Genomic DNA, 27,970 nt, shown 5'->3' with positions numbered 1-27,970 from the left:
AAGACAACAATTATTTATATAGTTTGTGAATATAAGTCATAAATATACCACATTGGTCTTTTCTACAATTTATGTGTTTTTTAAACAGCTTTTAAAAAGTATAATTGACATACAATCAGCTGCATGTACTTGTAATATAAATTCTGATAAACTTGTAAAAGATACTGTCTTTACTGCGACACTATCTTATAACACCACAGCCATAATTAAGATAGTATACCAATCTATGACTGCCTTTCCCCCAAATTTCCTTCCATCCTTACAAATATCTCCTTTCCATCCATCCTTTCTCAGGACCTCATCCATAGTGTAACCATTTATCTGCTTTCTGTTACTTTTTTTTGTAGGTGTGGGGCTTGAACTCTGGGCTTGGGCGCTGTCCCTCAGCTCTTCAGCTCAAGACGAACGCTCTACCGCTTGAGCCACAGCGCCACTTCCAGTTTTCTAGTGGTTTATTGGAGATAATAGTCTTACGGACTTTCCTGCCTGGGCTGGCTTTGAACCACGATTCTCAGATCTCAGCCTCCTGAGTAGTTAGGATTACAGGCATGAGCCACCAGCGCCCAGCTCTGTTATTATATATTAATTTGCATTTCCTGTAGTTTTGTATAAATGAAGTTATGCACCATATGTGTATTTTTTTTAAGCCTAGGTTGTTTTTTTTTTCCCTGTTAAAATAATTAGGACTTCACCTCTGTCTTAGCATGTTCCTGTAGTTCATTCCTTCTCCATAATTTGTGGTCTGTCAAATGGACACACACACGCACGCACGCACGCACGCACGCGCGCACGTCTGGTGGTCCTGAAATTTGAATTCAGAGTCAGGTGTTTATTAGGACTTGGCTTGGGCTCTTGCTCAGCTCTTTTGTTCATGGCTAGCACTTTACCACTTGAGCCATACCTTTACTTCTGGCTTTTTTGCTGGTTAATTGAAGATAAGAATCTCTTGGATTTCTCTGCCTGGGTTGGCTTTGAACTGTGATCCTCAGATCTCAGCCTCATAAGTAGAATTACGAGGATGAACCACCAGCACCTAGCAACTTGAACATTTTAAACCTTCATGATCGAGCATATGCTTTAGCTTGGAAAAGTAATGGTTGGTTGTGTGAACTGGGGATGTGTATCCTGCTGCTTCTAGATGAAGTGCTCCTTAGGTGAAGTACATGCCTGTCAGGTGAAGTCAGTTGATAAGGGACAGAAGATTTGAACAAATGAAGTGATTTTCTGTCTCCTAGTTCTATTAGCTCCTGAGACAGAGAAACTTACATCTCTGACTGTACCCATGGAACCACTTGAGTTCTATCAGTTTTCATAGTGTGTATTTCGAAGCTCTGTTATTAGATCCATGAATGAACATGTAGATTTCTTCTTGATGAATTGATGTTTTTATCAATATAAAATAAGCTCCCATATTTTGGCAACATTTTTAGCTTTTGCATATGTTTAAATTATTATTTATGTGTGCCTGCGAAGCTTTGAGATTTTCCTTTTAAACAACGAAAGAAGAATCTCTGGGTTATAAGATTTCAGCCTTTCCAAGGTTCTTAATATCTTGTCCAGGTAAACCTGAAGAAAAGTATGCAGATTGTGATTTATTGATGTAATTTTAAAATATTTACAAAGTTAGGACATCTGGTTTTGAAAAATTGAGGTGCTATAAGGTTGGTGGTACTGAAGTATTATATTGATCCCAAGATAAGTTATAATACCTTTTTTCCATGGTAATACCATGGATTGAACTTAGGGCCTTGCTTTCTTGTTTAGCTGGTGCTCTGTCACTTGAGCTCTGCTTCATTCCTGCTTTTTTTTTTGTTTGTTATTGTTGTTGGTTGTGGGCTTAAACTCTGGGCCTGGGCGCTGTCCCTCAGCTCTTCAGCTCAAGGCTAGCACTCTACTACTGAGACACAGCGCCACTTCCGGTTTTCTGGTGGTTTACTGGAGATAAGAGTCTGACGAACTTTCCTGCCTGGGCTGGCTTTAACCGAGATCCTCAGATCTCAGCCTCCTGAGTAGCTAGGATTATAGATATGAAGCCACCCGTACTTGGCTTTACACAACTGTTTGTGTGATTCATTTCGTAGAAAATTAAAAAAAAAATCTCTGGATATATCTTCAGTTTTTTTTTTTTTTTTTACTGGTTTATAGGCATAAGTGAGAAAAGGATATTTCTTACACTTTTCATATTACATATGAGGATAAACCATACTTTTATTATGGAACTGTTTCAGAGGAGAAGATTTGATTCTTTGTTTAAGTTTAATACTTTCCATATAAACATGAACTTCAAAACTGCGGGCTTACGTTTGATTAGATCGTGTTTGTCCTTAGGATATGAGTGTCTTATATGTGAATCCAGATGTTTGTAAAGGTGCTTTCCTAGGTTAAATATGGAATGCTGTCTGCTTAGGCCTGACAGCTAAGCTTTGATCATGTCTGGTATACATAGTGGTTCATACCTCAATCAGTTTATTTATTTATATATATGTATATATATATGTATATATGCGTATGTATATTTCTTTATACATACACATATGTATGTGTATAGATGGGTATGTAAGGATATTCCCTGGGGATATTTGTGCATTGACTCAGAGATACCCAATACACTTAACACCCTCATACAAAAAAAATGTAATAAATAAACTCAGAGGGGAGCTGTTTGGCTATATTTGCTAATTCTGAGCTGTTCTCTTCATACAGGAGTCTTCCAGAGCCTCTCATGACTTATGAGCTACATGGAGATTTCATTGTTCCAGCCAGTAAGTGTTACCTGGAGGGGCACGGACATGGTTTTGTGAGGGACAAGGTATACACATTGACAACTTTGACTTGAAAAATTTAAGTTTATTGCAAGCTGGGTTCAGAATAGAAGTCACTTGAGAAGATGGTTCCCCGCCTTTTAGGAAAGTGAAAACAATGGGACAAGATGTTTATGCTTTCATAAGCACAAATTATTGCCGACTGAGTGCTGGTCATGGGTAGGTACAGGGTACGCAGAGCCCTACGGATTCCTGATCGTGGGAGACAACCCTGGATCAAGTTTTGGGGAGTGGTTATATGAGGTTCTCATTACACTATAACATACATAATCACGGCAAGAATAGAATGCTACAGGAAACCAAAAGTAGCTAAGTTGTAAAAGGTTAAAGAGATTAGCAGATTTAGAGAGATTAGTGGGTGGGAAATGGTTTCGCTTAGAAAGATATTTAGATGGAAATTACAAACAGAAGGAATTGTATGAGATAATGCCAGAAACCCAAGCAATGTTTGATGGAGAGTGAATTATATGTGATAAACTGTTAAATGAGAAGACTTGTCGGTTGGTGGAATTTTAATTTATGATTAGTATTTTGTCTGAGTCACCCTTGAGGATTTCTGGTTTTCTGTTATCTTATAGTTCACGTTTTATATTCAGCACATGCTGTTTACTCATTTTAGCCTTCTGATGTATACTGGTGCTAGGGTAATGAATAGTTAGGGAAATTGAAGTTGAGACATGTTAAGTAACTTGGCACATTATAAGAGGACCTTATTTCAAGTTCAACACCCCAGCTTTCCCTGGCAACACTTTGCCATATTGGTTTTCACAGGTGCACAGACAGTAGCTGAAAAACCATATTCTCATTTCTTTTTCTTTTTCCCTTTGGATGTATTCCATAGTTTAATTTGTTAAAAAAAAATACTTAGAGCAGTCCCTCTGGGTCTTACATTGCTACCACCCGAATGTGGCTTACCTTCTTGTGAGATCTCGTCCAGTCAGTCTGCTTAGTAGGTTGCAGAAAGAAGTGCGTGCAGGCCCCACTGGGCATGTGCAAATAGCCCTTTGGAAAAGGCAAAAATGAGGTGTTGTTAAGTTTTGTTTTCATGTGGGAGACAGATAAAAATGAAAGCAGAATCCAGAATTGATATGGTCACGAAGTGGAAGAAAGTTTTCTTGGCAAAAACTGAGGTAAATGCTTAGTTCACTTGACTTCTTCCCTGTGGCATTTTCTGGCAAGCAAGGGAAGAGACATTAGACTTAGTTTGAGGGTAATTGTTTCATATCGTTCTGCCTTAGATCCTGGAAGAAGCTGAGGAGATGGAGGAGATGGCAGCTCAAAACTTGAAACCTTTGAGAATCGGAGAGCCATAGCTGATCATGGAGTGAGGTTTTAAATTGCCACAAGTTAGAGTTACGGCCCTCACTGAGAGCAGCGTGTTTAGGAACATATTTTACAGATGAGAGGTTTCTGATCTCTTAAGAAGTCCCATAGTAAGGGGTGGGGGAGTTTGTTGAAGGTATAATTGAACAGTGTGCTACAAAGAAGTGAATAGAGGCAAAAGGTATTGGACTTGGACCTCCTTTTTTTTGGTTAGTCATGGGGCTTGAATTCTGGGCCTGGGCGCTATCCTTCAGCTCTTCAGCCCAAGGCTAGCACTCTACCACTTGAGCCACAGTGCCACTTCTGGTTTCATAAGTGGTTTATTGGAGATAAGAGTCTCATGGACTTTCTTGCCTGGGCTGGCTTTGAACCGTGGTCCTCAGATCTCAGCCTCCTGAGTAGCTAGGATTACAGGTGTGAGCCACTAGGGCCTGGTTGTACCTCCTTTTTTGTTTCCTCACTGGGCAGAGACATTGTAGCAATCTTCAGGGTGATGTGTACACCAAGACTGTACTAAATTATAATTATTGGCCTGGATTTGGCAATCGTTGTGGTTGGAATAGGATTTGTAGTAAAAGTTCATGAACTAAATGAGTTTATTTTGGGGCCCAAAGTTTCCAGGGCAGAGCTGAGGATTTTATTTTTATTTTTGTCTCTTGTGACCCCCCTCGGCTGTACTGATTGTCTCTTAGGAGCAGATCTACTGATATTTCACATGCATACTTGTAAGTATTGAATAAAGCAGTTACAGAAGTTGGTTGGCCAAAATTAAATTAGTTGGAATACCACTGGAGAATTGGGATTGTGGTTAAGTGCCATTTTCCACTAACAGTGGGACAGCTTACCTAAAATATCTGCTAACTGAGCTGTCGGCTAAACCCCACAAGCATTACCCATCTTTGTTGCCTCCACTCAGACTACGACAGAACGAAGATTTGATTCTTTGCATTCATGCCATAGCTTGCAGCTGTTCTGTGGTAGTGAGATTGTATTTATTTGCTCTTCTTGCCAAGAGGCCTGAAGGTTTCTCCTAAGCCCCTCTATTCTCTTACTAGTTTCTTTCCTGTATCTTTCTGTTGAGGACTTCTGAATTAATATAAGTTCATGAAAAAAAATACAAATATCATTTCTTTGTAGTCATCACATGAAGCAAAGTATTTTATTCCTCATTTTAGAAATACAAATCACCTTACTGAGTCACTGTCTATTGTTGATGCATTGGAAGCCTCAACGAAAGTTTTCTTTCATGAATTTAAGAGTTAATAGAATTTTCTCTGCTACGTGAGTTAACATTTTCCACTCATCCATCCGTCTTGTGAGATAACTATGCTGGGCTTTTGAGTTAGAAATGCTTAAGATAAAAATACAGTCTAGCAAAGGTTGAGGTGTGTATCTGTAGAAGTCTGGTAGGTATGCATCACATTTCATATGGTGTGGCTTAGCCTTTAAAAACACGAGTTTAAAAAAAAAAGTAGATTTTTTTAAAGTTCAGCTTTTTGCTTTTCAACCATTGTCCATTAAAATATAATAAAATGCGTATACGTAAGCAACTGAAGATAACTTTAGGAATCTTTTTAGGAGGACTTATAGCAGTATTGTTTTTTTTTTAATTTTATTTTATTTTATTTGTGAACATACTGTACAGAGGGGTTACAATTGCATGGGCAGGATAATGCGTACATTTCTTACCAAGCATTGCAGCCCCCTCCTTTGTTTACCCTTCCCATCCCTTCCCAGCCTCCCCCCTCCCCCCATCCCAATCCTTCTCCTTCCCCCCTCCCCCCCACCCCCTTCTCCCCCCCCCCGCACCGACATTGTAAAGCTCGTTTTGGACATGACAACTTGTACTTCTCATTGTTGCATCAGATCCACCTGTATCCTTAAACAACTGGTTTTTCCCCATCTCCTCCACAAGTTATACTGACATCAAATATAGTGAAAGCAGGGGTTATACTGTGGGGGAGGGACATACAAAGCAACAAAGAGATAATCTTATAAATGGTTAGAAACACATGTATGAAAGAAAAAACATTAAAATACATATCTAAGGGTTCATTTTCCTGACATCACATTATCTGACCTTTTCCGCTTGACTCATACATATACTAGATATTGCAAATAAGGGAAACCATGGGACCTATGTTTCTTTGGGCCTGGCTTACTTCACTTAATATAATTTTTTCCAAGCTTATAGCAGTATTGTTGCTCAGTGGAAGGCCTTGTAATCATAGGAAGCTCTGCTGAAGGTCAAATTAAAATTAGATTGAGAAGAAAGTCGTTTTTCCTTTAAAACGCCTTACGAATTTCTTTTCTTTTTTTCCTTTGTTTTTGAAGAAAGAAAAAAAAACTTGGGAAAAAATATGTGTGATGTCAAAGAGTTGGGTTGGGCTGGTGGGGGAAGGATTAGAGGAGAAGGAAAAGTGTTGATTCTGTTTTTCAAAGCCGATAACACCATTTTGAGCAATGAAGTCTGTCTCTAGAGAGTGGCAAACTATTTCTCCAGCTTGTGCTTCTCAATGAGTAATAAGTCCGAAAATATTGAAACTAAACTTGCGTTGCACAACGCTGTGAGTTAAAAGAAACGTTTTAGTACAAAGCACTCAAGAAATTAAAAAATACACAAATTGAAATATAAAATGCTTATCCTTGGCAACTGTCTCTTATTCCTTTGGATTTGTGGATGAGTTTTTTCCAAGCTTCTGCTTCAATTAATTTTTTTAAAGTCAAAGCTGTGTATTGAAATTGTGTTTTTATAGCTTTCATTTTCCCTAGTGTTGATGAAGATCTTGGTTGGAAAGCCAGATTTAGCAATAGGCCATAATTTGTCACTTCACTGTTTTAGACAGTTATGTGTTGGTTTTCACTGATTAAATTTAGGTATATCTAAAAGGGTGTTTTTGGTAAAGTGCTTGTATTCTGTTCATCATTTGGTTTGTAATGTCCTAGCCTTTGGGCTGCAACAATTAAGCAACAGCTATCTTAATTGTCTTCTTGTAAAATCTCCTTCCTCATCCTCAGACAGTAATTACTGGGAACGTATATAAGCTGGGACAAACCTCACCTTTCAGATATTGGGGCAATTGAGACGTTCGCAGAATTGACCGTGGCTCTTGAGGCGCCAAGTTGTCTGTGACACCGTGAGGAGATGCGTGGTGTAAAACCATTTATTCCAGGTGCAGAGAGAACGCTGACTGGCTGAACCCTTACAGTTACCAGCTTCTTTTAGGGTCAGATATATAGGGTGGCCCATCTTAATTCCACGAACCTCTTGATACATCATAAATGTGCACAAATAAATGTGCAAATAATAATTTTTTTAAAAACCAAATGAAGACAGCCATGGCATTGGCCTGCAGGTGTAGAAATCAACTTGATCAGAACCATACCTCCTCTGCCCACGTGGCCCCTGCCCTGAAGGAGGGTTCCTGCTCCCCACTTCATTACACCACAGGTCAGGCTCTGCCACACTTACACTTTCCTATTCATGGAATCACACAGAAGCACTGTTACGTCCAACTTCTTTTGTATGCCTGAAGAGAATCATCCACGAGCATGTAATGGCGGTAAGGCAAAGAGGAGAGCTAGGCCTCAGGAGGTTCTGAATTGAAAGCCTGCTACCACCACCGTGGTGAAAGGCAGAGCTGGAGCGCCATTTCCAAGTTGAAGGGATGAAAAGAACATGTTAGTGAGTTTTCTAGGATTGCTATGAAGAAAGTACTCGAGACTGAGTGACAGAAGCATGGCGCTCTGACGGCTGGAGGGAAGAGCGCTCTTTCCTGACCCTTGCGCTTCCCATGGTTTCTTATCCCTCTGGTAGTATTCCTGGGCTCACGGAAGGCTTGAGCTCAGGGCCTGGACACTGTCCTTGAGCTGTTTTGCTCACGGCTAGTGCTTTTCCTCATTGAGCCACAGCTCCACTTCCAGTTTTATGGTGGTTAATTGGAGATAAAACTCTTGCGGCCTTTCCTGCCCGGGCTGACTTTGAACCATGATCCTCAGATCTCAGCCTCCTGAGTTGCTGGGATTACAGGCATGAGCCACCCATACCGGCTTGCCTTCCTTTTCATACAGGGACAGTGGTATTATTGACTTAACTAGTATTGACTTAACCTAGCTACTTGCTGGGCTACCCTATTATAGCACCATATTAACTGACATCTCCCAGATAATACCACGGTATTAGCAGGGCTAGCCTGAGTCATAAACCACAGTTTATAACTGTGGCCCACCACAGTGGGCCCACCAACACCTCCATTCCTTCTGTCTGGTTGTCTTTCTCTCCTAATTACCCCAGTCCAGGTTCTTGAGACCTAGGGACAGTATCTGTGTCCCAGAGCCCGGTGAAGTCACTCTAGGCTGCTTACCCACCTTTCCCATTCCTTCCTGTGGAAGCCGTAATGAAGATCCTTACCCACATTCTCCTTTCTTTGTCTAAGATTCGCCTTGACCAATCAAAGCAATCCCCAGTCCACCTAAGAGCTGCTCTACGCGGACGGGCTAAGCTGAGAACATCAGCGGCTCTTTCTGGCAGATGCAGTTCATCTCCTCACACAACAGACTGTTGTTGCTGTGGGACAGTTAGTTGTCAGGGGCTGTGCTCCAGCAAGTGAGCTGTGTGCCAACCACCAGGGTACGTGCCTTCGGGTAAGGTTGCCACAGCCCCCTGATTCTCCGCACAAACGAGGGGAAGGCAGGACTGCAGCTGTGGGAAATGACCTAAGAAGCAGGCTTTGCAGGACTCATAATGTTGGGCCATAGACCATATTTTTTTTCCCATCTAGAGGTAACAGAGAACGGTTAAATCCTCTTTTTTTTTTAAGGTCTTGAACAGATGAGCTGCTGTAGTGTTGGTTTGGGGGAGATGCACTTGACTGTGTTTTATTAACTATCTTCTCCCCTCTTCTTCTTTTTCTTTTTCAAAGAAAGTGGCAGCCCAGAATCTCGAGTAAATGCTATCCATTTCTTGGTTCACAAACTGCCAGAGAAGAATAAAGAGATGTTGGATATTTTGGTGAAACACTTGACAAAGTAAGTCTTCTTCCCTCCCCTCCTGCCCTCCGCCGTGCTGCGGGCAGTCTGGCGAGCTGGGGTCGGGGCAGTGTCTGCCATACCGGGGCCACACCTGGCGGTGCAGGCCACGCGGCTGACTCACTCTGTGTGTTTTGGATGAGAGTGGTAAAATAGGAATGCCTTCCTAAAGTTGTATAATTATTTGCTTCACAATCCGCTGCCGGCAGCTCAGGGTTTGATTTGATGTAGAAGAGGAGAGTATTCTATACTGACCCATACACAGATCTGGAAATGAGATTCTAGCCTGTTAGCAAATTTAGCTTGGTTTCACATCTACCTGAGTTTGAGCATACTCTTTTAAGTTTGCTTAGTCCAGTAAATGGGGACAGGCATTTCTTAAAATCTCGTCACTCAGTGGAGAAGCCTGCCCTTCTCGTCAAGTCCAGATAACCTTTCAGTCAGTAAAGCTGTAAATACCAAGCAATACTGTTTCATCACCTTTCTTTTTGGTCATGGGGCTTGAACTTTGGGCCTAGACGCTGTCCCTGAGCTCTTTTGCCCAAGGCCAGTGCTCTACCACTTTGAATCACAGTGCCACTTCATGTTTTCTGGTGATTAATCGGAGATAAGAGTCTCTTTGACACTTCTGCCAGCGGTGGTTTTGAACCGCAATCCTCAGATCTCTTTCTGAGTACCTCCCTTCCAGGCATGATCCACCAGTGTTTCAACACCTTTAGTTCACACAAATAAACTAGAAAGTTAGTAGGCATTGTGGTGTACTGGAGTTGCTCCCTATTTGTATAACCCTTCATTTGTGGATATACAGTTGAATAAAGTTCTACTGTCATGATGCTTACTTTCTAATAGAGACAAGATAAATGGATCATACTAAAAATACAAAGTAATTTCAGATGACCAGTGAAAAAGAAAGACATCCATTGCAGGAAGAGAGTCAGGAGTGGTGTAACTTCACAGAATATTTGTTGATTGTGAGACTACAATGGAGGGTCTTTCTGAGAATGAAGTATTTGGATTGAGAAAGTGGCCGGGTTGTTGAGAAGGATTGTTGATGATGTTTATGGTACAGTGGTGCCCAAGAGTGAGTTGAGATGCTCATTGAAGCTAGTTCTTGCAGAGGTGCTGTGTGATCTAGTGATCTAGCAAGGCTTGCAGTGATGCGGGAAGAGAAGGGGCCTTCCTCGGAGGTAACAGCACGGGGTACACGTGGCTAGAGGAGAGCGTCAGAAGCAGGAAGGCAGGCGGGGCCCAAGCTTGCAGGAGGCTGGCTGTCAGGTCAGAATGTTCCAGATCCACTGGGGACATTGTGAGTCTCACAACTCTTTGTTCTTTAAGGAAACACAAACTTGGAGGACATGGTATGTTCCACAGTTATGGCCTTTACCTAAACAAGACCTTTCTCTCTTCCTCTTGAATGCTAGTGTTTCAAATCACTCCAAGCAAAATCTAATGACAGTGGCCAACTTGGGAGTGGTGTTTGGACCAACTCTAATGAGACCACAGGAGGAAACCGTTGCAGCCATCATGGACTTGAAGTTTCAGAATATCGTTGTGGAGATCTTAATTGAAAATCACGAAAAGGTAAATTGGACTTTCTTTTCCCTTTAGAAGTTCTGATTTGGGCTTGTCACAATAAACTATTCTCTTCCCCTCTCCCAGTCCCCCTCTTTCCTCCCTCCTTCCTCCCCCCCCGCCAATCTCTGTGATGAACCTTACCTGCCCTTGCCTTACCTCACTGGTTTAATGAAGAAACATTTCTCTGAGGTTGAGTATCTGTAGTGTGAATGTTTGAATCATTTCTGTTGCACTTATTCCTGTCTGTGGATTTCCCACATGGCTTGTATGTCCTAGTTAGAGCCAGTCAAGTTAGAATTCTGCAGCTTAGGAAACAAGAAGCAGGGTAAATAAAGTTGAAAGGAAGTGCATTGGAGGCAGAGGACTGTGCTAGTCAGCTTTCTGTCACTGTGACAAAACGCCTAGGGAGACAGGAACCCTCTAAGGGGGAGAGGCTTGTTTCTGGCTTATGGTTTCAGAGGTTTCAGAGCATAATCATTTGGCCTGCTGCCCTGGCCCTGTTCTGACTCTGTGTGTCATGGTGGAGTACCTTCCGGCTTCATGGTGGCCAGGAAGGAGAAGGAGAGAGAAGGAGAGGAAAGGGAAGGGAACTGAGTGAGATCATACAGAACTTGTTTTTTGACCCTGGCTTATTCATAATGATCTCCAGTTCTACTGCTCCAAATGATACAGATTCACATTCTTTTTTATGGCTAAATATTCCATGGTGTATATAGCTACTAAACAGTGTCATATATTAGCTATTGTGAATCTTGTAGCATTCTATGTAGTAGAACTTAGTACTTTTTTGATATTATTACCTTTGATTCCTTTCCCAGATTGCTCTTAACTTTTCCTCACTGGTGGACTGGATTATCTGTAGCTCCTCTGAAGATGTATCAGCAGAGCTGAGTGTTTGTTAGCCAGTCGTAGGGCATTTATGGTCCTCTCACACTGTCACTAAATCTCATTAGTGTGCACTAAGCCGTCCAGACAGCTCCTGGGGAGATGGCTGCTGTCCATTGTTAGCAAAAGAAATCATTAGACCACAAGGCTTGAAACTGTTATCGTAGTTGAACTGTCATTTGGTTAAATCCTCATTAGGGGACCCTGGTGCAGCAGATTTGTGAAGACAAAGCCTCTAGGTTTTGCTCTTGGATAAGACAAATTCTGCATCAGGATCTGCTCGGGTTTTTTTTTTTCCCCCTCTCATAGGAAGATGAGCCTGTGACTTTCTGTTGGCACTTCTGAGTGCCACTGCACCTTGTTAAGAAGGTGAACCATTCTCATAGTCACTACAGGTGGCCCTGCTGTCAGAGAGGGTACTTGGTAAAGCTGGTAGAAGGCTCTGCTTTCCCTCTCTTCCTGTTCCTCACTGGACGATGCTTTGATGCTCAGTTGACATTAGAGCATGAAGGTTCTGAGACCAGAGCAGGTGGACCTGAGCTCCAGCCCCTCCGCTGTGCAGAGGAGCTGGAGGGAGTAACGTCAGCTTGCATTAGTTGACAGTTCTTCATTTCACCATCACCTCTGTCTCTTCTCCCTTGTACACTTGCACTCCCTGCTCTTTATTCTTGCTTTGAGGAAGAACTTTCTGCTGACATGGGTGTCTGTGCAGACAGTCTTAATATAGACACACACACCCACAGCAGCCATTTATTACCTTGACATTGAACTCAAAGACACACCCAAGGGGCTAAGGGGTCCTGCATTGGGATCCATCCAGGGATGGATGGAGGCCTTCTGAATAATTAGGATAGGGAATGTTGAAGTCTCCAGAGGAAAAGGGAAGGACTGGAAGGAAGATGGGATGGGGTTAGAAAGGACAAGAGAGGGAGGAGCTTGCTTTTCCTCCATTAGTGTATTTTTTTCCCTCCTAGGAATGTGACTAATGCACATTGAGTTACTAAAGTAACTAAAGCCAAGACACACAAGAGAATTCTAGCTGAGTTTTAGTTAAGAAAAGACCACTTTTGGAGTTCACAATTTCTCTCTGTCTCTTTGCTGATTATTATTTAAAAAATGTATAAAATCCATGTGTACAGTACTTGATAGGAAACAGCTCCATATGTCTTGGCTTCGTTTCCACATGATACATTAAGATGTTGTCTTAAAAGGAATATTCTTGGGCCAAGAAAAAAAAACCCAACACATCAAAGTCGTTCTTCGCTTGCAAACCAGAAAACGCCTTTGTAAGGTGCAACAGGGTACTTCAGACTTCTCAAGAATGTTCAAATTAGGATTTTTCCACCCTAGTATTTATGGATTTTGCTTTTCCAAAGCATAGGGGCAAAGCATTGTTTCCCTGCTATGAGTCAGCTGTGCTGGGAGATTTGGTGGAGTTAAATCCCGTGATTCCCAGTGAGGAAAGAAGGCTTGTCCTTGGATGGTGTCTGCCAGCTATCTGTAAAATGATGGACAGCATTTCTGGGACAGTTAAGGCCGGACACTGCTGTCATGCGAAAGGCCTGCCTTGTTCTCACTTTTCCACACGCTGGGTATCTGCTTAGTTGCCACCGGTCAAGTTAGTGTGGCAGAGTGAGAGGATGTTACCACTTCTGCTGCAGAGATCTTTTCTACCACTGGATGCCCACCTTTCCTCCTCTTCTCAGCAAGTGTCCCTTCCTTAGGTAAAGGACTAAACACAAGAGAAAGACTTAGGGAGGTAGAGGTGCTGGTTGCCCTGATTTGATTGTATTACATTGCGTACATGTATCAGATTATCACACTCCACCTTATAGATGTACTTCTGTGTTGATAGAGACAAGAAGTTGATAGCCTAATACAATTTGATAGATGGAACTGATTTCACCGAGGAGCAGGAAGTCTAGAAGAATGTGTCAGGGCAGCTTCTGTCCACGCCATGCCACAAAGTCTTAGGTCACTGGGTTGAGTTGGCACAGGATGAAAAGTCTCTCAGTGGCACCCCAGTTTTCACTTTGCATTTGATTGATTTCCTTTGAAGATGGCCTGTGCGGGCAGGGGCCAGTCTTGGGAGCCTATCCTCTGCTTGCACCCATGCTCCATTGAGTACCATCTTCCGGCCCCCATTTTGTTGGGACACTGCCCAACCCTGTCTCCTCTGACTCTCCTTCCCTTCACTTGGCCTGGGTTTGGTAATGTCAGCCTCATACCGACCCTCTCAGGGTTGCTGGCTTCTTTCTCTTCTGGATTTTTCTTTGAATGCCTTTTTGTAAACAAATGTTTCTAAAAATGATCTCTGGCCATCGGCACTGTGCAGCCAGGAGTGTTCCATGCAGGTTCTGTACCACCCTCTTCTGCCCATGAGCTGCCCCAGGGCACGTGAAGGGCTTTGCAGAAATAGTCCCCCTTGCCTTTCTCAAGATCGTTACTAGCTATGGCAAAAGTATCCTCTGATCGCTAGTAGGGACCAGATCTCTCCACAAGGAAGGATTTGCTTTTGTCTTTTGCTTGTGTCACAGCTCCTCTCTGGATCCTAGAGGGGTTCTCGATCAGATTGCTGAAGATTCTGTTGGTCATTACCCACCGAACCTCCTCACTGTGAAGACCCAGTAATAACTGCATCCTGCTGCTCAGATACAGTTACTGTCTAGACTCATTTGAACAAAGTAGTGCTGCAATTGGGGAATGAACTGAGATTGGTTGTGAGTGAAGAATTGATAGGGTGATGTGTTCGTAAGAATTTGTCATCATCGTCTTCATCTTTCCTTCTTCTTTCTTCTTCTTGTCCCATGCTGTCATTGCTACCACAGTGCTATATCCCTAGCTCGATTTTTCTGCTGGTTATGTTTTAGATACGGTTTAGCTTTCTTGTCTGGGCATGTAAGGACCTCAATCCATGTACTTTAGACTTCCCACCAGGGCTATGACAACAAGCATATGTAGCACTAGATCCAGCCCTCCATAGAGAAGGCATCCAGTCTTCTCAGGTCTCAGCCTCCCGAGGAGCTATGACTACTGCCAAGAGCAACCAGCACATGGCTTATATGATTCTTTTTACTTGTCTGTAGGCCTGAAATTATTCCTGGTAATAGTTACATGATCTCATATTTGTGGCCAGCTTCTTTTCTTTCATACACTTATTAGTTTGCCCAGTGACCATTTTTTTTTTTGTTTCTTCCTTCTTTAAAAATTTAATTTGATTGTCAAGGTGATGTACAGAGGGGTCATTTTGTTGTTCCCCTTCCCTTCCCTAATTCAGATAAACATATACACAATACCCTGGGTACCAAGGTCAAATACAGTGACAACAGGGAATAAACCACAGGGGGAAAAACACAAAAGAAAAAAAATGACATAGTACATTAAAAACAACAACAAAGAAAAACCTCTTGTTGCCATGTCAGCATTATTTACCATAGCTGAGATATGGAACCAACCCCGATGCCCCTCAGTAGATGAATGGATCAAGAATATGTAACACACACACACACACACACACACACACACACACGCACACACACACACACACACACACACATGATGCCCCTCAGTAGATGAATGGATCAAGAATATGTAACACACACACACACACACACACACACACACACACTGGAATTCTATCATCGGAAAGAATGATATTGTACCATTTGTATAGAAATTGAAAGACTTGGAAAAAATCATATTAAGTAAAGTAAGCCAAACCCAAAGAAACAGATCCCATGCTTTACCTCATTTGTAATAATTAGTTTATGTCTAGGATATTGCTAGCAGATGAGCAGAATATCTCAATAGCTATGTACATATGATCTTATAAGAAGATGCTAAATGAAATGACTTCCAGTGAGCATTTATTAAGGTGCTTCTACATGCCTTTTACTATATAGATAGCTGCAACAGATTTAAAAATAAGCATATTAAAAAAAAAACTCCAGATAACAGTGACTATCAGGTCTAACCGTGGGGATCTAGAGAGGGAGAGAGAAAACGAGAGAGCTGAGTCCCAAGAAGCCTATCATTCTCTTTGTCCGATACCAGGGTAAGACTGCACCCTTTGAAGGCTTACTGGACTGGGCATCTCTTTGTGAGCCAACTGCCTGGTTTCCTTGGGAGATGTTTGTCTCTTATACTCACAGCAGTGATCGAGGCCTGTAGGAGAGAGAGTAGATGCACTCAAATGCAAGCTTCCTTTTCATAATATTCTAGTCTACTCAGGGAGGAGGTTTGACACTGATGGCTTATGGGGCACCTGGCATTCCAGACCCTGGCAAACTCTAGTTCCAACAAACTGTGAATGTGAATCAGCCAGCTAATGTTGAAAGGGTAGGTCCTCGTGGTCTGTCTGTAGTTGATTGATCAATGCAAGAAATGGAAGCTCAGGGAGTTGAAATGAATTTACCCAGAGTCACATAGCTTGCTTTATTCATTTATAGCCTGCCTTGTTCCAAAAGGGATTTTTAGGAAGGTAAGCCACACTGTTAGAAAGTTACTTGTGGTCTTTCTCCTGCCCCAAGAAAAACAAGACAGCCTTTTTTTTCTATCTCTCTCTGAACTTAAATGGTGCATAGTGTTTCAGTCAGTATTCCTACATGGATGCGTCCAAGTTTAAGATACACAAAAGTGCACGTGTGAGCTTCTGTTGGAATGTGTGGGAACCCGAAAGGAAATGCCTGTATTTGATTTCATAAGTCCTAAGCTTTATTTAGTCACCCGAGCCACCCTTGCCAGTGCCTGGTAGTGCACACAAGAAAGTTCTTAATCATGGCACAGCTGTGTGCTGTTTGCCATCTTTATAACTTACTCTTAATTATCGAAAGCACACATGGGCTACAGATCAGAGATTCTGCCAACCCAAGTCTCCAAAGTGGTTGGATTAATAGGTTATGAGGCAGATTTATAATCCTTTGTAAATGAGAGCAAGGCTGTCTGTGTTCATCTAAAGAAACAGTACACATAAGAAACACACAGCATCTGGATGATAATCTCCGGTTACTCTCAGCATCCATCCACCTCCTGTTCTAATTTGTGGCTGGGTAGCTCTGCTTTATTAGTGTATTGCAAAGGGTGAGCGCTTGTCTTTCCCTACCTCAGTGGTAAGTAAAAGTTGAGGCCCTCTCCTGAACACGGCTTTAAGCACTTGATCTCTCTGGAATGCCATTTCTGTTTAGGGGAAAATAACCACTAAGAGGATTAATCATCATTTTCAAAATGTAATGAAGGAATCAGGTCATATGGGCTTAATGTGTTAATAAGCCCAAGTAAGCTGTGCGTTTTTGATGGATTGATGCGGAAAGGTCCTCAAGCGAGAATTGTTTCTTGTGTGTAATCATTTTCTTTTGTGGTTCTGGCTAGACAGCATTTCCAGGGCTGCAGACACTGCCGCAGTCTGGCCCTTCTGGAAGTCTGCTGTGTGCTTTTGTCCCAACTCCATGTTCCCTAAAGAGAATGTGTTCACTGAATTCCTCCGACGTTTTTTCCCCCAAATACTTCTTATTGATATTAAGTGACTACCTAGGTTTCACAATACTGTGGCATAGTTAGCTCAGGTCACAAGCACATTTTAACGTTTACAATGATTATCATCATTATCTTACTCTACAAAGTTTATGAACTCTATGAACTTTTAACAATAAGATTTACTTCTTCCAAATTGGGTGATTTGTCTTTTTCTTTCCTTTTGCTTAGTATCAGTTGTTACCCTTTCCTCTCTCATTCCCTTCCCACGTTTGTCTCCCATTCTCCATTGTGTCCTATCTGTGGCAGCTTTCTCTCCCGTCCCTGTGGGCTGGTGGTACCTAGCCGCTTTTCATCTTTTGCATTCCTTTGAGAATTTGATGAACAGTCATCGCCCCACTTTGTAAAAGTCACCAATGCAAATGCAGTGAGTGAAGAGAGCTGGACCCGTGCAGCTGGTCAAACTAGTGTAACAGTCAGTTAACAGAAGAATGTGGTCCCTTTGCACTGTGTGTGTGTGTGTGTGTGTGTGTGTGTGTGTGTGTGTGTAGGAGAGTGAAGCTTTTTAAGTTATAGGCGTCCACATGATACAGATTCGTTTTGCTTATATTTATAAATACTGTCTACCTACTATCTAGAATAGATATCTCAAAGACATGTTTAACAATGGCAGAATGAAGATCTCAAACCCTTATATTGAATCAGTTAAAATAAACCTTATAAACCCAAAATAAGTTAAAATAAAAATTAAAGAAATAGCAACCATCCTGGTGTCAAATGGTAACACTAGTGTAACTGAAGCCAGGCAACCAAAACTTTCCAGCCTGGGAGTCTGCAGCAAGAGCTGGAGAGGAGAACTATAGAAGAAGAATCTGTTTTGGAAGAAATTTGCATCTCAGGATGAGAAGAGATGTAAACTTGTTAAAATTTAGCTCTATAAAACAATAAAATATTCAGTAAAATCCAAATTCAAAAATAAATTGATTAAATAAGAGTGGTTTTTTAAGGAATTTGCTAAGCTAAGAAAACAGAATGATGTCCCAGACACAATATTTCAAAACACAGGAATGAATTAAAATAGGATAAGCTAAAATAGGAGTTATTAGAATCCAAAGTTAGCCAGTGTGACTGGATGAAGTCGTTGCATTCAGTTAAGAAGAGAAAGATAGGAAAGAAGACAGATGTGCTATGAGTTGTGGACCTAGGTTTTTGAATAGAAACGTTTTTTTGTTGGTCATGGGGCTTGAACTCTGGGCCTGGGCGCTGTCCCTCAGCTCTTCAGCTCAAAGCTAGTACTCTACCCCTTGAGCTTCAGCGCCACTTCCAGTTTACTGGTGGTTTATTGGAGATAACTGTCTCATGGATTTTCCTGCCCGGGCTGGCTTTGAACCCTGATCCTCAGATCTCAGCCTCCTGAGTAGCTAGGATGACAGGCATGAGCCACTGGCACCTGGTGAACAGAAACATTTTAATGATAAGAAGAAAAGCCTCTTCCTCTGAATCAGAGGGACCACCTACTTTGTTTCACAAATTCAGTCATTCAGAAGCCTCCCCAGCAAACGCATTGTGGAGTGTGGATTTTGAGCAAGAGGGAAGTTACTTGAGGGGAGTATACCAGATTGTCTGATCTTTGTGTAGCAGCTGGAAGATGGTGGAATAATACTATTTTTGGCTACAAAGCAAAATCCCAAATATCAAAAGGCAAAATTAATATAGACCCCGCCCCTGTAATACTCTGAATCTAAATATAAACAACGTTTAGTAATAGTGCAAAAACATTTCCCCATCCTCTGGGAGTTTTGTTCTTTTGTCAGTCATGGGGCTTGAACTCTGGGCCTGGGCACTGTCCCTCAGCTCTTCAGCTCAAGGCGAGCACTCTACCACTTGAGCTACAGCGCCACTTCTGGTTTTCTGGTAGTTTATTGGAGATAGGAGTCTCACGGTCTCTCCTGCCCGGGATGGCTTTGAACCGTGATCCTCAGATCTCAGCCTCCTGAGTAGCTAGGATTACAGGCGTGAGCCATCAGCGCCCCGCCTTCTGGGAGTTTTAAAGTTTGCAGGAAATATGGTTTCCAAGTAGAAACTTATCGAATTGTGGAGTATCAGTAAATAGTGTTATGAGAAACATCTCAGAACTTAAAGGATAGGGCCAAAATGATTTTGTAGCCCAAACTGTATGACTGAGCCAGAGAGAAGGAAAAGAAGTGAACCCCCACTTACCCACTACCCAAATTAGAAGGAAATAAACAGAAAGGCAGAAATTAATGAGCTGAAGAATAGAGGGAAAAAAGGCATTTAAGAATACATTTTACATTTTAGGGGGAGGTTAAGGAATTTCAAGTAAATCAGAACAGATTTAACTATGTGCTAGGCTGCTCAAAAAGAAAGAGATTGGCTGAGAACACTTGCATAGAGAAATAAACCATGTGGAAATTAACCAGAACTTTAGTCCATATATTGGAAATCTGAATGAAGTTAGAGAAATAATGATGAAAGCCACTGAGAAAAATTTTCCAGGAACAACTCCACTTTCCTCAAAAAAAATGCCAGGCTCAGATATTTTGACAGGTGGATTATTATTTTAAACTTGGGAGAAACAGTTAAGTAGATTAGTATTTAAACTGGAGCACAGCTCAGTGAATGGAAACTTGAGTTTCTTTTTATGATACCAGTAGGGAACTATTGCCAGGGCATGTGCAAGATAAAGTTATAGATCATTTTCTTAGGACTATAATGCCGAGATATTAAATGACACATCAGTAAATATCAGCAGTGACTTAGCAGTGGAATATTTCAATTTAAGTTTGGTTCATCCCAACTGAAGCTGTGGCTCAGTATTAGGAAATACATTAATGCACCATATTTTACCTTTCTTTTTTTTTTTTTTTGGATCCAGTTGTGGGGCCTGAACTCTGTGCCTGGGCACTGTCCCTCAGCTCTTCAGCTCAAGGCTAGCGCTCTACCACCTGAGCCACAGCGCCACTTCTGGCTTTTTTCTTTTTTTGCTTATGTGGTGCAGAGGAATCGAACCCAGGGCCTCATGCATGCAAGGAAAGCGCTCTACCACTGAGCCACCTTCCTAGGCCCCATAATGCACCATATCTTAAGTTGAAGGGTAGTGTGTTTCAGCTGATTCTTAAAAGCTTTCCTAGTATACATTACTAGTACTGCCATGAAATATATCCTGGCTATTTTCAAAAATACTTTAAAATAAGTATTTTCATCTTGAGTACTATTTTTAATTGTAGAAACCCATAAACTAGTAAAAGAAAAAATGTGACTCATTAACTTAATTTGGAAATACTAGATCAGAAAAAGGAAAATCAGAGGATATACAACTCCCGGAAGGGGGTAACTGTTACAAAATTGTTACCCTACAACAATGAAATAGTTCCTTCAACTTACCAAAATGGATAGCTCCCTAACATACAAGAATCATAAAACACGTGGGGAGATGGGTCGTAATAACAGAGCCTTCCCGGAAGATGAGTTACTGAGCGTGAGCCTACGTCAGCAACTGCAGCACACTTGTTGGAGGAGAGTGTTAATTAGAGCATCTTTTCTGAGACAGTTTGGGCATTGTGGTATAGAGAGACACCACAGGCTGGGGCAGTGGCAAGACAGGCTAACGGGGGAGAATTCTTGGATATGTACCAAACTCGGTAGCAAGAGTAAGTTCTTACTTTCCACAGCAGAGTAACTGCTGTTAATGAAGTGGTACATGTTCTCACCACAATGTTCTCACGTACATGTTTGAGGACAGATAGGTGGAACCCCTAATTTTATTATTACCCAATGGATGCAACAGACATTATTTGGCTCCCCATTAATATATACAATTGCCTGTCAAAACAACATACTTCTGGGTCGAATGCAGTCCCTCTGTCACATGGTACAATCTTGATTGTCTCTCAAGATTTCACAAAAATACACAGCACATTCATTGCCTCTTAATGCAACAATCAGAACCCCTTTTAATGAGATGGAAGGGTTAAATCACTTATGCTGTGATTGTGAAAGAAAATACTTGGTAGCCCGTTACAAAGGCGAGGTAGACATGTACATCCCATGGATGGTTGTGGTGGGTGCCATAGTATGGGCCCTGGTAGGTAGGTGGGGTTTCTGACTTCAGTCTAACTGATGGCGCTTTGATAAAAGACTCTGCCTTAGAAGACAGGAGAAGTTCTCTGGCTGGTCAGGATGTGGACCACCAGTAGGGAATATAGAGGACCACGGGCAGCCTTCAGCTCACAGTGAGGAAGAAGTCTGAACTCTTGAGTCTCGCACTGCAGAGCAGTGAGTTCTGCCAGCAGCCTGAGTGGGTGTGGAAGCAGCTGCCAGCAGAGCGCAGCCCCCTGCATGCAACTGGCAGACACCTGGACCTGGTGAGCCGAGCGTCCCGTGCAGGGGACCTAGCTAAGCTGTGTCTGTGGACTCCTTGCCCCTAGATTCTCATCCTTCAGTGACGCATAGCTACCTTAACTACAGTGTGAGACAGAAAATACAGTCCTAATAAATGTGTCCTCTACTCTGAATTAAATTAAAAATAAATCCCATGCTACTTATAGATCCAACTTTGTCTATCCTCATTGTTACTTGCATTTCACGCTAGACACTCTTGCTCTTTGGGACATTTATGCAAGGCTTCTGCACTTAATTACTCACCCACACTACGTGTACCACAGTAGGTATCAGTTAATATTTGAGTAGCTAATTCAAAATTTAGGTGTCTCTCTGTTATGATCCCTGTGTGTCACTGGTGGCTCACACCTAATCCTAGCTACTCAGAAGGCTGAGGTCTAGGATCACTGTTCAAAACTAGCCTGGGCAGGAAAGTCCATGAGACTCTTAACTCCAGTTAACCACCAGAAAACTAGAAGTGGCCTTGTGGCTCAAGGTGGTAGAGCGCTGCCCTGAACTGAAGAGCTCAAGAACAGTGCTCAGGCCCAAAGTTCAAGCCCCATGACAAGAAATAAAAAATACTTGTCTGTCTGTTTACCTATCTATCTTCATATCTACCTATCCATCTATCTATCTACATATCTACCTATCTATCATCTACATAACATGTAGTATGTATAGACAAGTTTTTTTTTTGGTCCGGTCGTGGGGCCTGAACTCTGGGCCTGGGCGCTGTCCCTCAGCTCTTCAGCTCAAGGCAAGCGCTCTACCACTTGAGCCACAGTGCCACTTCTGGCTTTTTTCTTTTTGCTTATGTGGTGCTGAGGAATTGAACCCAGGGCCTCAGGCATGCAAAGCAAGCACTCTACCACTGAGCCACCTTCCCAGCCCTGTGTATAGACAAGTTTTTAAGATTTTGTTTTCTTGAAAGGAATAAAATTATCAAAGAGGTTATTTTGTGGGAAGGTGAGCCTTGGTCAGTGTTTGGGAGAGAAAAAGTGTAAGTAAATGAAATTTCTGGTATTCTATGTGTGTTATTAACAGGTTGTCAGGATGGGGGAAATTGTTCTTCTTTGAAAGAAAATCCACTACATCTTAAGTTTATATCATAGCGTTAGCAAGTATTATACTTCGGAATCTGAGCTACTACTGAGTAAACCACTGAAGAGAACAGGTTTCACTAGAAGAAAAAAAATGTGTGTGTGTGTGTGTGTGTGTGTACAGTACTAGAGTATGAACTCAAGGCCTTGTGCTTGCCACACAAGTGCTTTACCCCTTGAACAACAACTCTTGGCTTTTTAGTTAGCATCTCATGTTTTTGCCTGGGGCCAGTCTAGGACCACAATCCTACTACTTACGCCTTGTGTGTAGCTGAGATTACATGTGTGCATCACCACACTCCATTATTGGTTGATATTTGTTATCACCTTTATAGTATGAATACATGGTAGTTTGGGAAAAAATGTTTTTTGGTAAAGAGAGAACAGTCATTCCCATTAATTTTAGAAGTGGTGATTCAAAGCGACTCACTCAACTACCACACCCAGTGTGGTATTTTATGAGAGGTAAAATATCACGGATGACCACTTTGAAAATAGAGTTTTGATTTAAGGCATTTTATTTTTCTTAGTGCCAACATGACAAGAATGAGGGGTCTATTATCTCTTAAGTAGATAGTCTGTCTGTTCTGGTAGTGTGTGTAGTTGGAGAAGGTTCCAGTGATAGTGATAAATACCTGTACATGCCTTCTGCAGATGTTTTCTTCACTGTGATTAAAACTCACATTTCCTTTGGAGAATTAAAATGTCATTGAGTTACATTTTTTTTACCTCTAGGGACTCATTATCTCAGCCTGTCCAAATGACTGGGAGTTATGGCTTCTATTCCAAAAGTAAAACGCCATTTATTGTGAAAATTCTGAGAGCTGATGAGTTTGTTCTAAATGGTTTTATATGTATTATTAGTTTACAGTTTCCCAAGAGACCCTTGAGAGAGAAGCCTTTCTCTCTGAGTTCACACTGTCTGGAGATCTCGCTAGAGTTGAGGGCTGGGAACAGTGAGCCTCCTGTGTTCAGATATGTGCTATTAGGAGAGACCCAGGCTCCGAACAAAAAGTAATAGGTAAAAGAGAAAAGATTAAATAGAGAAGAAGAACAGTAAAGAGGTTGAAACCAAAGCAGAAGGAAGAAGGAGAGAGAAACGAAGGAGTAGTGAGCGCAGAGTATGCCATGAGTGGCTGAAGAACCTGTTTCCTTAATGTTATTGCGGGCACGCACTTGTTGCTGGGATGTAAAGTTTTTGTGTGCATACAAGCGGGGGTTCACGGAAGACAGCCTCTAGCTAGGCACTTGTTCCCACCAGTGTGGAGAGCTTGGTGACGTTGGGGTATGAGAGCCAAAGGTGCAGCTGTGTTGGGGAAAATGCCGTCTTCCGACTGTGGAACGTCTGCCGTGTTCTCCAAATGTGTGCAGGTGCACGCGGATGGAATTACACCTGGAGTGTTTTTAAAGGTTTGCAAACCAGAAAAACAACATTTTGGGGAACATAATGGGGAATGTATGTTCACACCGTGCGTGTGAGTGGAGCAGCATTGCCTGCACCTGGAGGCTCTCTCTATGTAGATTGGGAGAAAGTTATCAGGGGCACACAAACCCTTGTTAATGCTCATGTTCTTATCAGAGTCGTTGTTGCTTCCGCTCCTTCCACTGGTCTATGTTAAACCCCAGTCTAAGTGCCACTGAACCTGATTTGGAGTGTTGGAGGTGTTGTGTATTCTCCTTTATGAAGTGTGATTGCTAAAGGTGCTTTATTGATAACTCATTGGAAGTCATCCATTGGTGATAGTAGTCCTGGGTGTGTGTGGGGGGGGGGTGGAGAGAGAGAGAGAGACAGACAGACAGACAGACAGACAAATAAATTTCCTGCGGGACTTGGTATAACCCGGGTCTGAAGATGTCTCCAGAAATGAGACCTAAGAATTTGGAAAGAACTCCAACAAGTCTACCAGTTTTATATATTTTAGAAAGTATGTGATTTCTTTTCTTTAGTTGTAAGTCCAAGTTGAAGTTGCTTTCTATTTTGAAGTTACAGTAAACCAGTGCCCCAGTCAGGGCTTTAGCCAGTGGTGTGAACGATCTCAGAAATAGGGTTGTCCCTGTCCCTGTCTTCCCGTACTCCCTGGCTTCCTGTGGGAGGGGCCTCGTCGTGATCCGTGGGAGCAGCACCCAGCACTAAGCAGGACCATTGGTATACTCGTGTTAGCTTTGGGGACCCGGCCTACATGGAAGCTCTTAGGGGAATTGTAACAATTGAGCAATGCGCCCCCTCCACCCCCCATAGGAGGTATATGAGGGGCCTGGTTGGGGGTGGTTCCAAGGTCCCCTAGTACCCAACTCCTTGGATGCTCAGGCTCCTGAGATCAGATGTAACATTTGCATGTAACTTGCACACCTCCTCTGTGTACTTAATAAATTGTCTCTCCTTCACACACAAATGCTATCTAAGTAGTTACACTGCATTTTTCAGGGAATACTAAGAAGATAAAAACCCAGCCTGTTCAGACCACAGCAGTTTTCATTTTAGTTTTTGTTTGTGATTGTCCTGGAGCTTGACCTCAGGGCCTACCTGGGCGCCGTCTCTGAGCTTTTGTGCTCAAGGCTAGCACTGTACCACTTGAGCCACTGGTTTGTTCACTTCTGGCTTTTGGGTAGTTAGTTGGAGATAAGACTCACTCACATGCCCAGGCTGGCTTTGAGCCACCCTCCTCAGATCTCAGTCTTCTGCGTAGCTAGGATTGCAGGTGTGAGCCACCGGCGCTCAGCTTAGAGTCTGTGGTTTTGTCTTTTCGTTTTTGTCTCTGCCATCGGTTGGAACTATGGATGTGGAGTCCACAGATGCTGAGGGCCGGTACATGATTGGAGAGAATGAGTCAGAGCCAGCGGGATGGGAAATGGCAGCGGGTGCTGAGGCCCTGGGCTGGGACTGAGCCCTGTGTCTGGCACTGGCTGACAGTGTGAACATGAGCATCTCTTTATCCACAGGGGCCTCAGTGTGCTCAACTGTGAATGCAGAGCTTAGCCTGAGGGGTAACAAGGATACTTTCCAACTCTAAGGTTCTGAGTTTTAATGAACCAGGACCAACATGAAGCCTTAGAATAGTTCTGGCCTCCAGGCTCAACCCAACTGGTATGTGACTGTCAGACTCCATTATTATTACTTGACTCTGTTTGCATGGCCCATGTCTCATTGTGCGGCAGTGCTGGCTCAAGGACAGACCTTGGAATGGAGTTCTCAGCACCTCCTGCACTGCTCATATGAGAGTGAACCTCTTCCCGGAAGCCATCCTGGAAGTGAAGGTATCTTGAGGCTGGGTAGTCGCCCAACTCCGAGGTCATTCGTTTGTCTAAACACTGAGGCTGAAAGTAATCCCTGAGCATTTTGTAAGTGTGCGTTTTAGGAAGATCGGACATTTGGGTTTTGTCCCTCTTTCCCAGTTACATTTGTGTGGGAGGGTTCGCACTGGTTGCCAGTTGTCTTCTGGGCACATTTCTGTCTGCTTGTAGAGAGATGAAATTCTGCACACAGGATGAGTTGTGTGGCCCGTTTACACAAATGTCACAGGCCACCCTTGGTTCCTGCCGTGTGCAGAAGCGATGCCGTGGTGTCCACACATGGCCCGAGGCAGGACGGGAAGGCTCCGCAGGGTGATTAATTCGAGTGGCCGAGTCCCACTGACCTGATGTGTTCCTGGTGCTGTGTCTGAGGAGCCTGCAGGGGAGCTCAGTGCCAGACTTGTGTTTGGGCTGGCGCTCCCAGGAGACTTGAGGAAGCCAGCGCTTCCTTACCTGACACTCCTACGTGTGTGGTTTTGTTTTGTTTTGTTCCTGGATTGTTTGGTGTGTGTTTTTCTTATGTGGTAAATACGTAGGGGTATGAAGAAGTGTTTAAGCGGAGAAAAGAAAACTTTCAAGTAGACTTGGTGCCTTGCTTCTCAGAGTTAGGAGCAATGAAAACAGAGCTGGGCCACAGGAGGAGTTTGGCATTTGTGCAGTGGTTCTAGAATTGCAGAGTCAGTGTTGTCTGTATCCTGTCAGCAGATGATGTATCCTGTGAGCATTACCGTTTTCTGCTGGTTAACATCTGGCCCATAGGCCACATGAGGCCCACAAGAATCATCTGCTCCACAGGTTTCTTGGCAGCTGCCCTCAGCCCATCTACCCATATTGATAATTTGGTATGGCTCAGGAACAATGTTATAAATAGCCAAAGGACCCTTGGCAGGAAGATGAGTCCCTGCCCCTAAAGTGTACAGACAGACTGCCAGAAACCAGTTCAACATTTTATTCTTTTTGTTGTTGTTGTTGGCAGTCCTGGGGCTTGAACTCAGGGCCTGGGTGCTGTCCCTGAGCTTCTTTTTTGCTCAAGGCTGGCACTCTACCACCTGAGCCACAGCGCCACTTCTAGCCTTTTCTGTTTATGTGGTACTGAAGAATTGAACCCAGGGCTTCATGCATGCTAGGCAAGCACTCTACCAGAAAGCCACATCCCCAGCCCCCCCATTTCAGCATTTTAAAAAATCCTTTATAGAAATTCCTGTAATTTTAGTGAGAATCCTAACTATAGCTTTGAAGTCTTGAAAAAAGAGAAGACTTTAAAACTAACGTTAGTACATTGGAAAACAAGGGAGAGCATAGCGTTAGCAGTGGAGGGCTCCTGTCTCATTCTCATTATTTTTTTTCCCGTTACTTTTTTCTAAAGAAGTACATAACTGTATTAGCTGGTGATTTTTTCCCCTTGGAATTAAATTTTGTTTTATAAACTGTGCTATTTTTATCATTTGGCAGCTGGGGTTTTGGAATCAGACTGGAGAGTTCTGATGCCAGCTTTACCATTTTTAAATCGTGAGGTTTTGAGCTCATCCAGTGTTGAGCATTTCTTATTTGTAAGATGCAGGAAACCAATGTCAGAAGATTGTTGAGAATGTTCATGAGAAGGTCTTCTGCCTAACAGGCATTTATTAAATGTTAAATCCATTCCAGTGCAGCAGGAAACAGTTTAAATCTAAAATCTCAGGACTCAAGTACCGAAATAAAGACATAAAACAGAGTTTGGTTGTAGGTTACTTGGGCTCCATCTTTAGCCTCTTTTTGATGTCCCTTTCCAGAACACTTTAGAAAACTTAGCTCAAAGCACTGGGTTTGAGGACTAGTCAAGACATTAAGACGTGAGTGGTGTTCTCTGGAAACAGTGGTTGAGGTGAATGGGTGTCTGAACTCACTGTTACCACAGTACAAGCAGGTGCCATAATTCTGGTTCCTGGATGCCCAGTACTGTGCTGAATATGCTTTGTCCCATTCAATGCCTATCAACACTTGAGATGTGGTTATGATAACTTATTTAATATACCTGAGGAAATAAGGCGCACTATGTTAAGAAGTGGATCTCTTCTTCCATGGCTTGGTAAGATT

General features: G+C 42.6%; 1 protein-coding gene across 1 annotated transcript in view; it reads left to right on the top strand.

Moving 5' to 3' along the window:
* Arhgap10 (Rho GTPase activating protein 10) overlaps window positions 1-27,970 on the top strand; it is a 206,891-nt gene that overhangs the window by 135,548 nt on the left and 43,373 nt on the right. The window contains exons 18-20 of the mRNA XM_013029496.1: window positions 2,704-2,762; window positions 9,068-9,173; window positions 10,595-10,754. Of these exons, the coding sequence (XP_012884950.1) occupies window positions 2,704-2,762; window positions 9,068-9,173; window positions 10,595-10,754 (325 nt within the window). The remainder of the gene's footprint in view (window positions 1-2,703; window positions 2,763-9,067; window positions 9,174-10,594; window positions 10,755-27,970) is intronic.

The sequence above is a fragment of the Dipodomys ordii genome, unplaced genomic scaffold, assembly GCF_000151885.1.
Source record: "Dipodomys ordii isolate 6190 unplaced genomic scaffold, Dord_2.0 Scaffold119, whole genome shotgun sequence".
NCBI classification, from domain to species: Eukaryota; Metazoa; Chordata; class Mammalia; order Rodentia; family Heteromyidae; genus Dipodomys; species Dipodomys ordii.
This window is presented reverse-complemented; position numbering and strand designations above follow the sequence as displayed.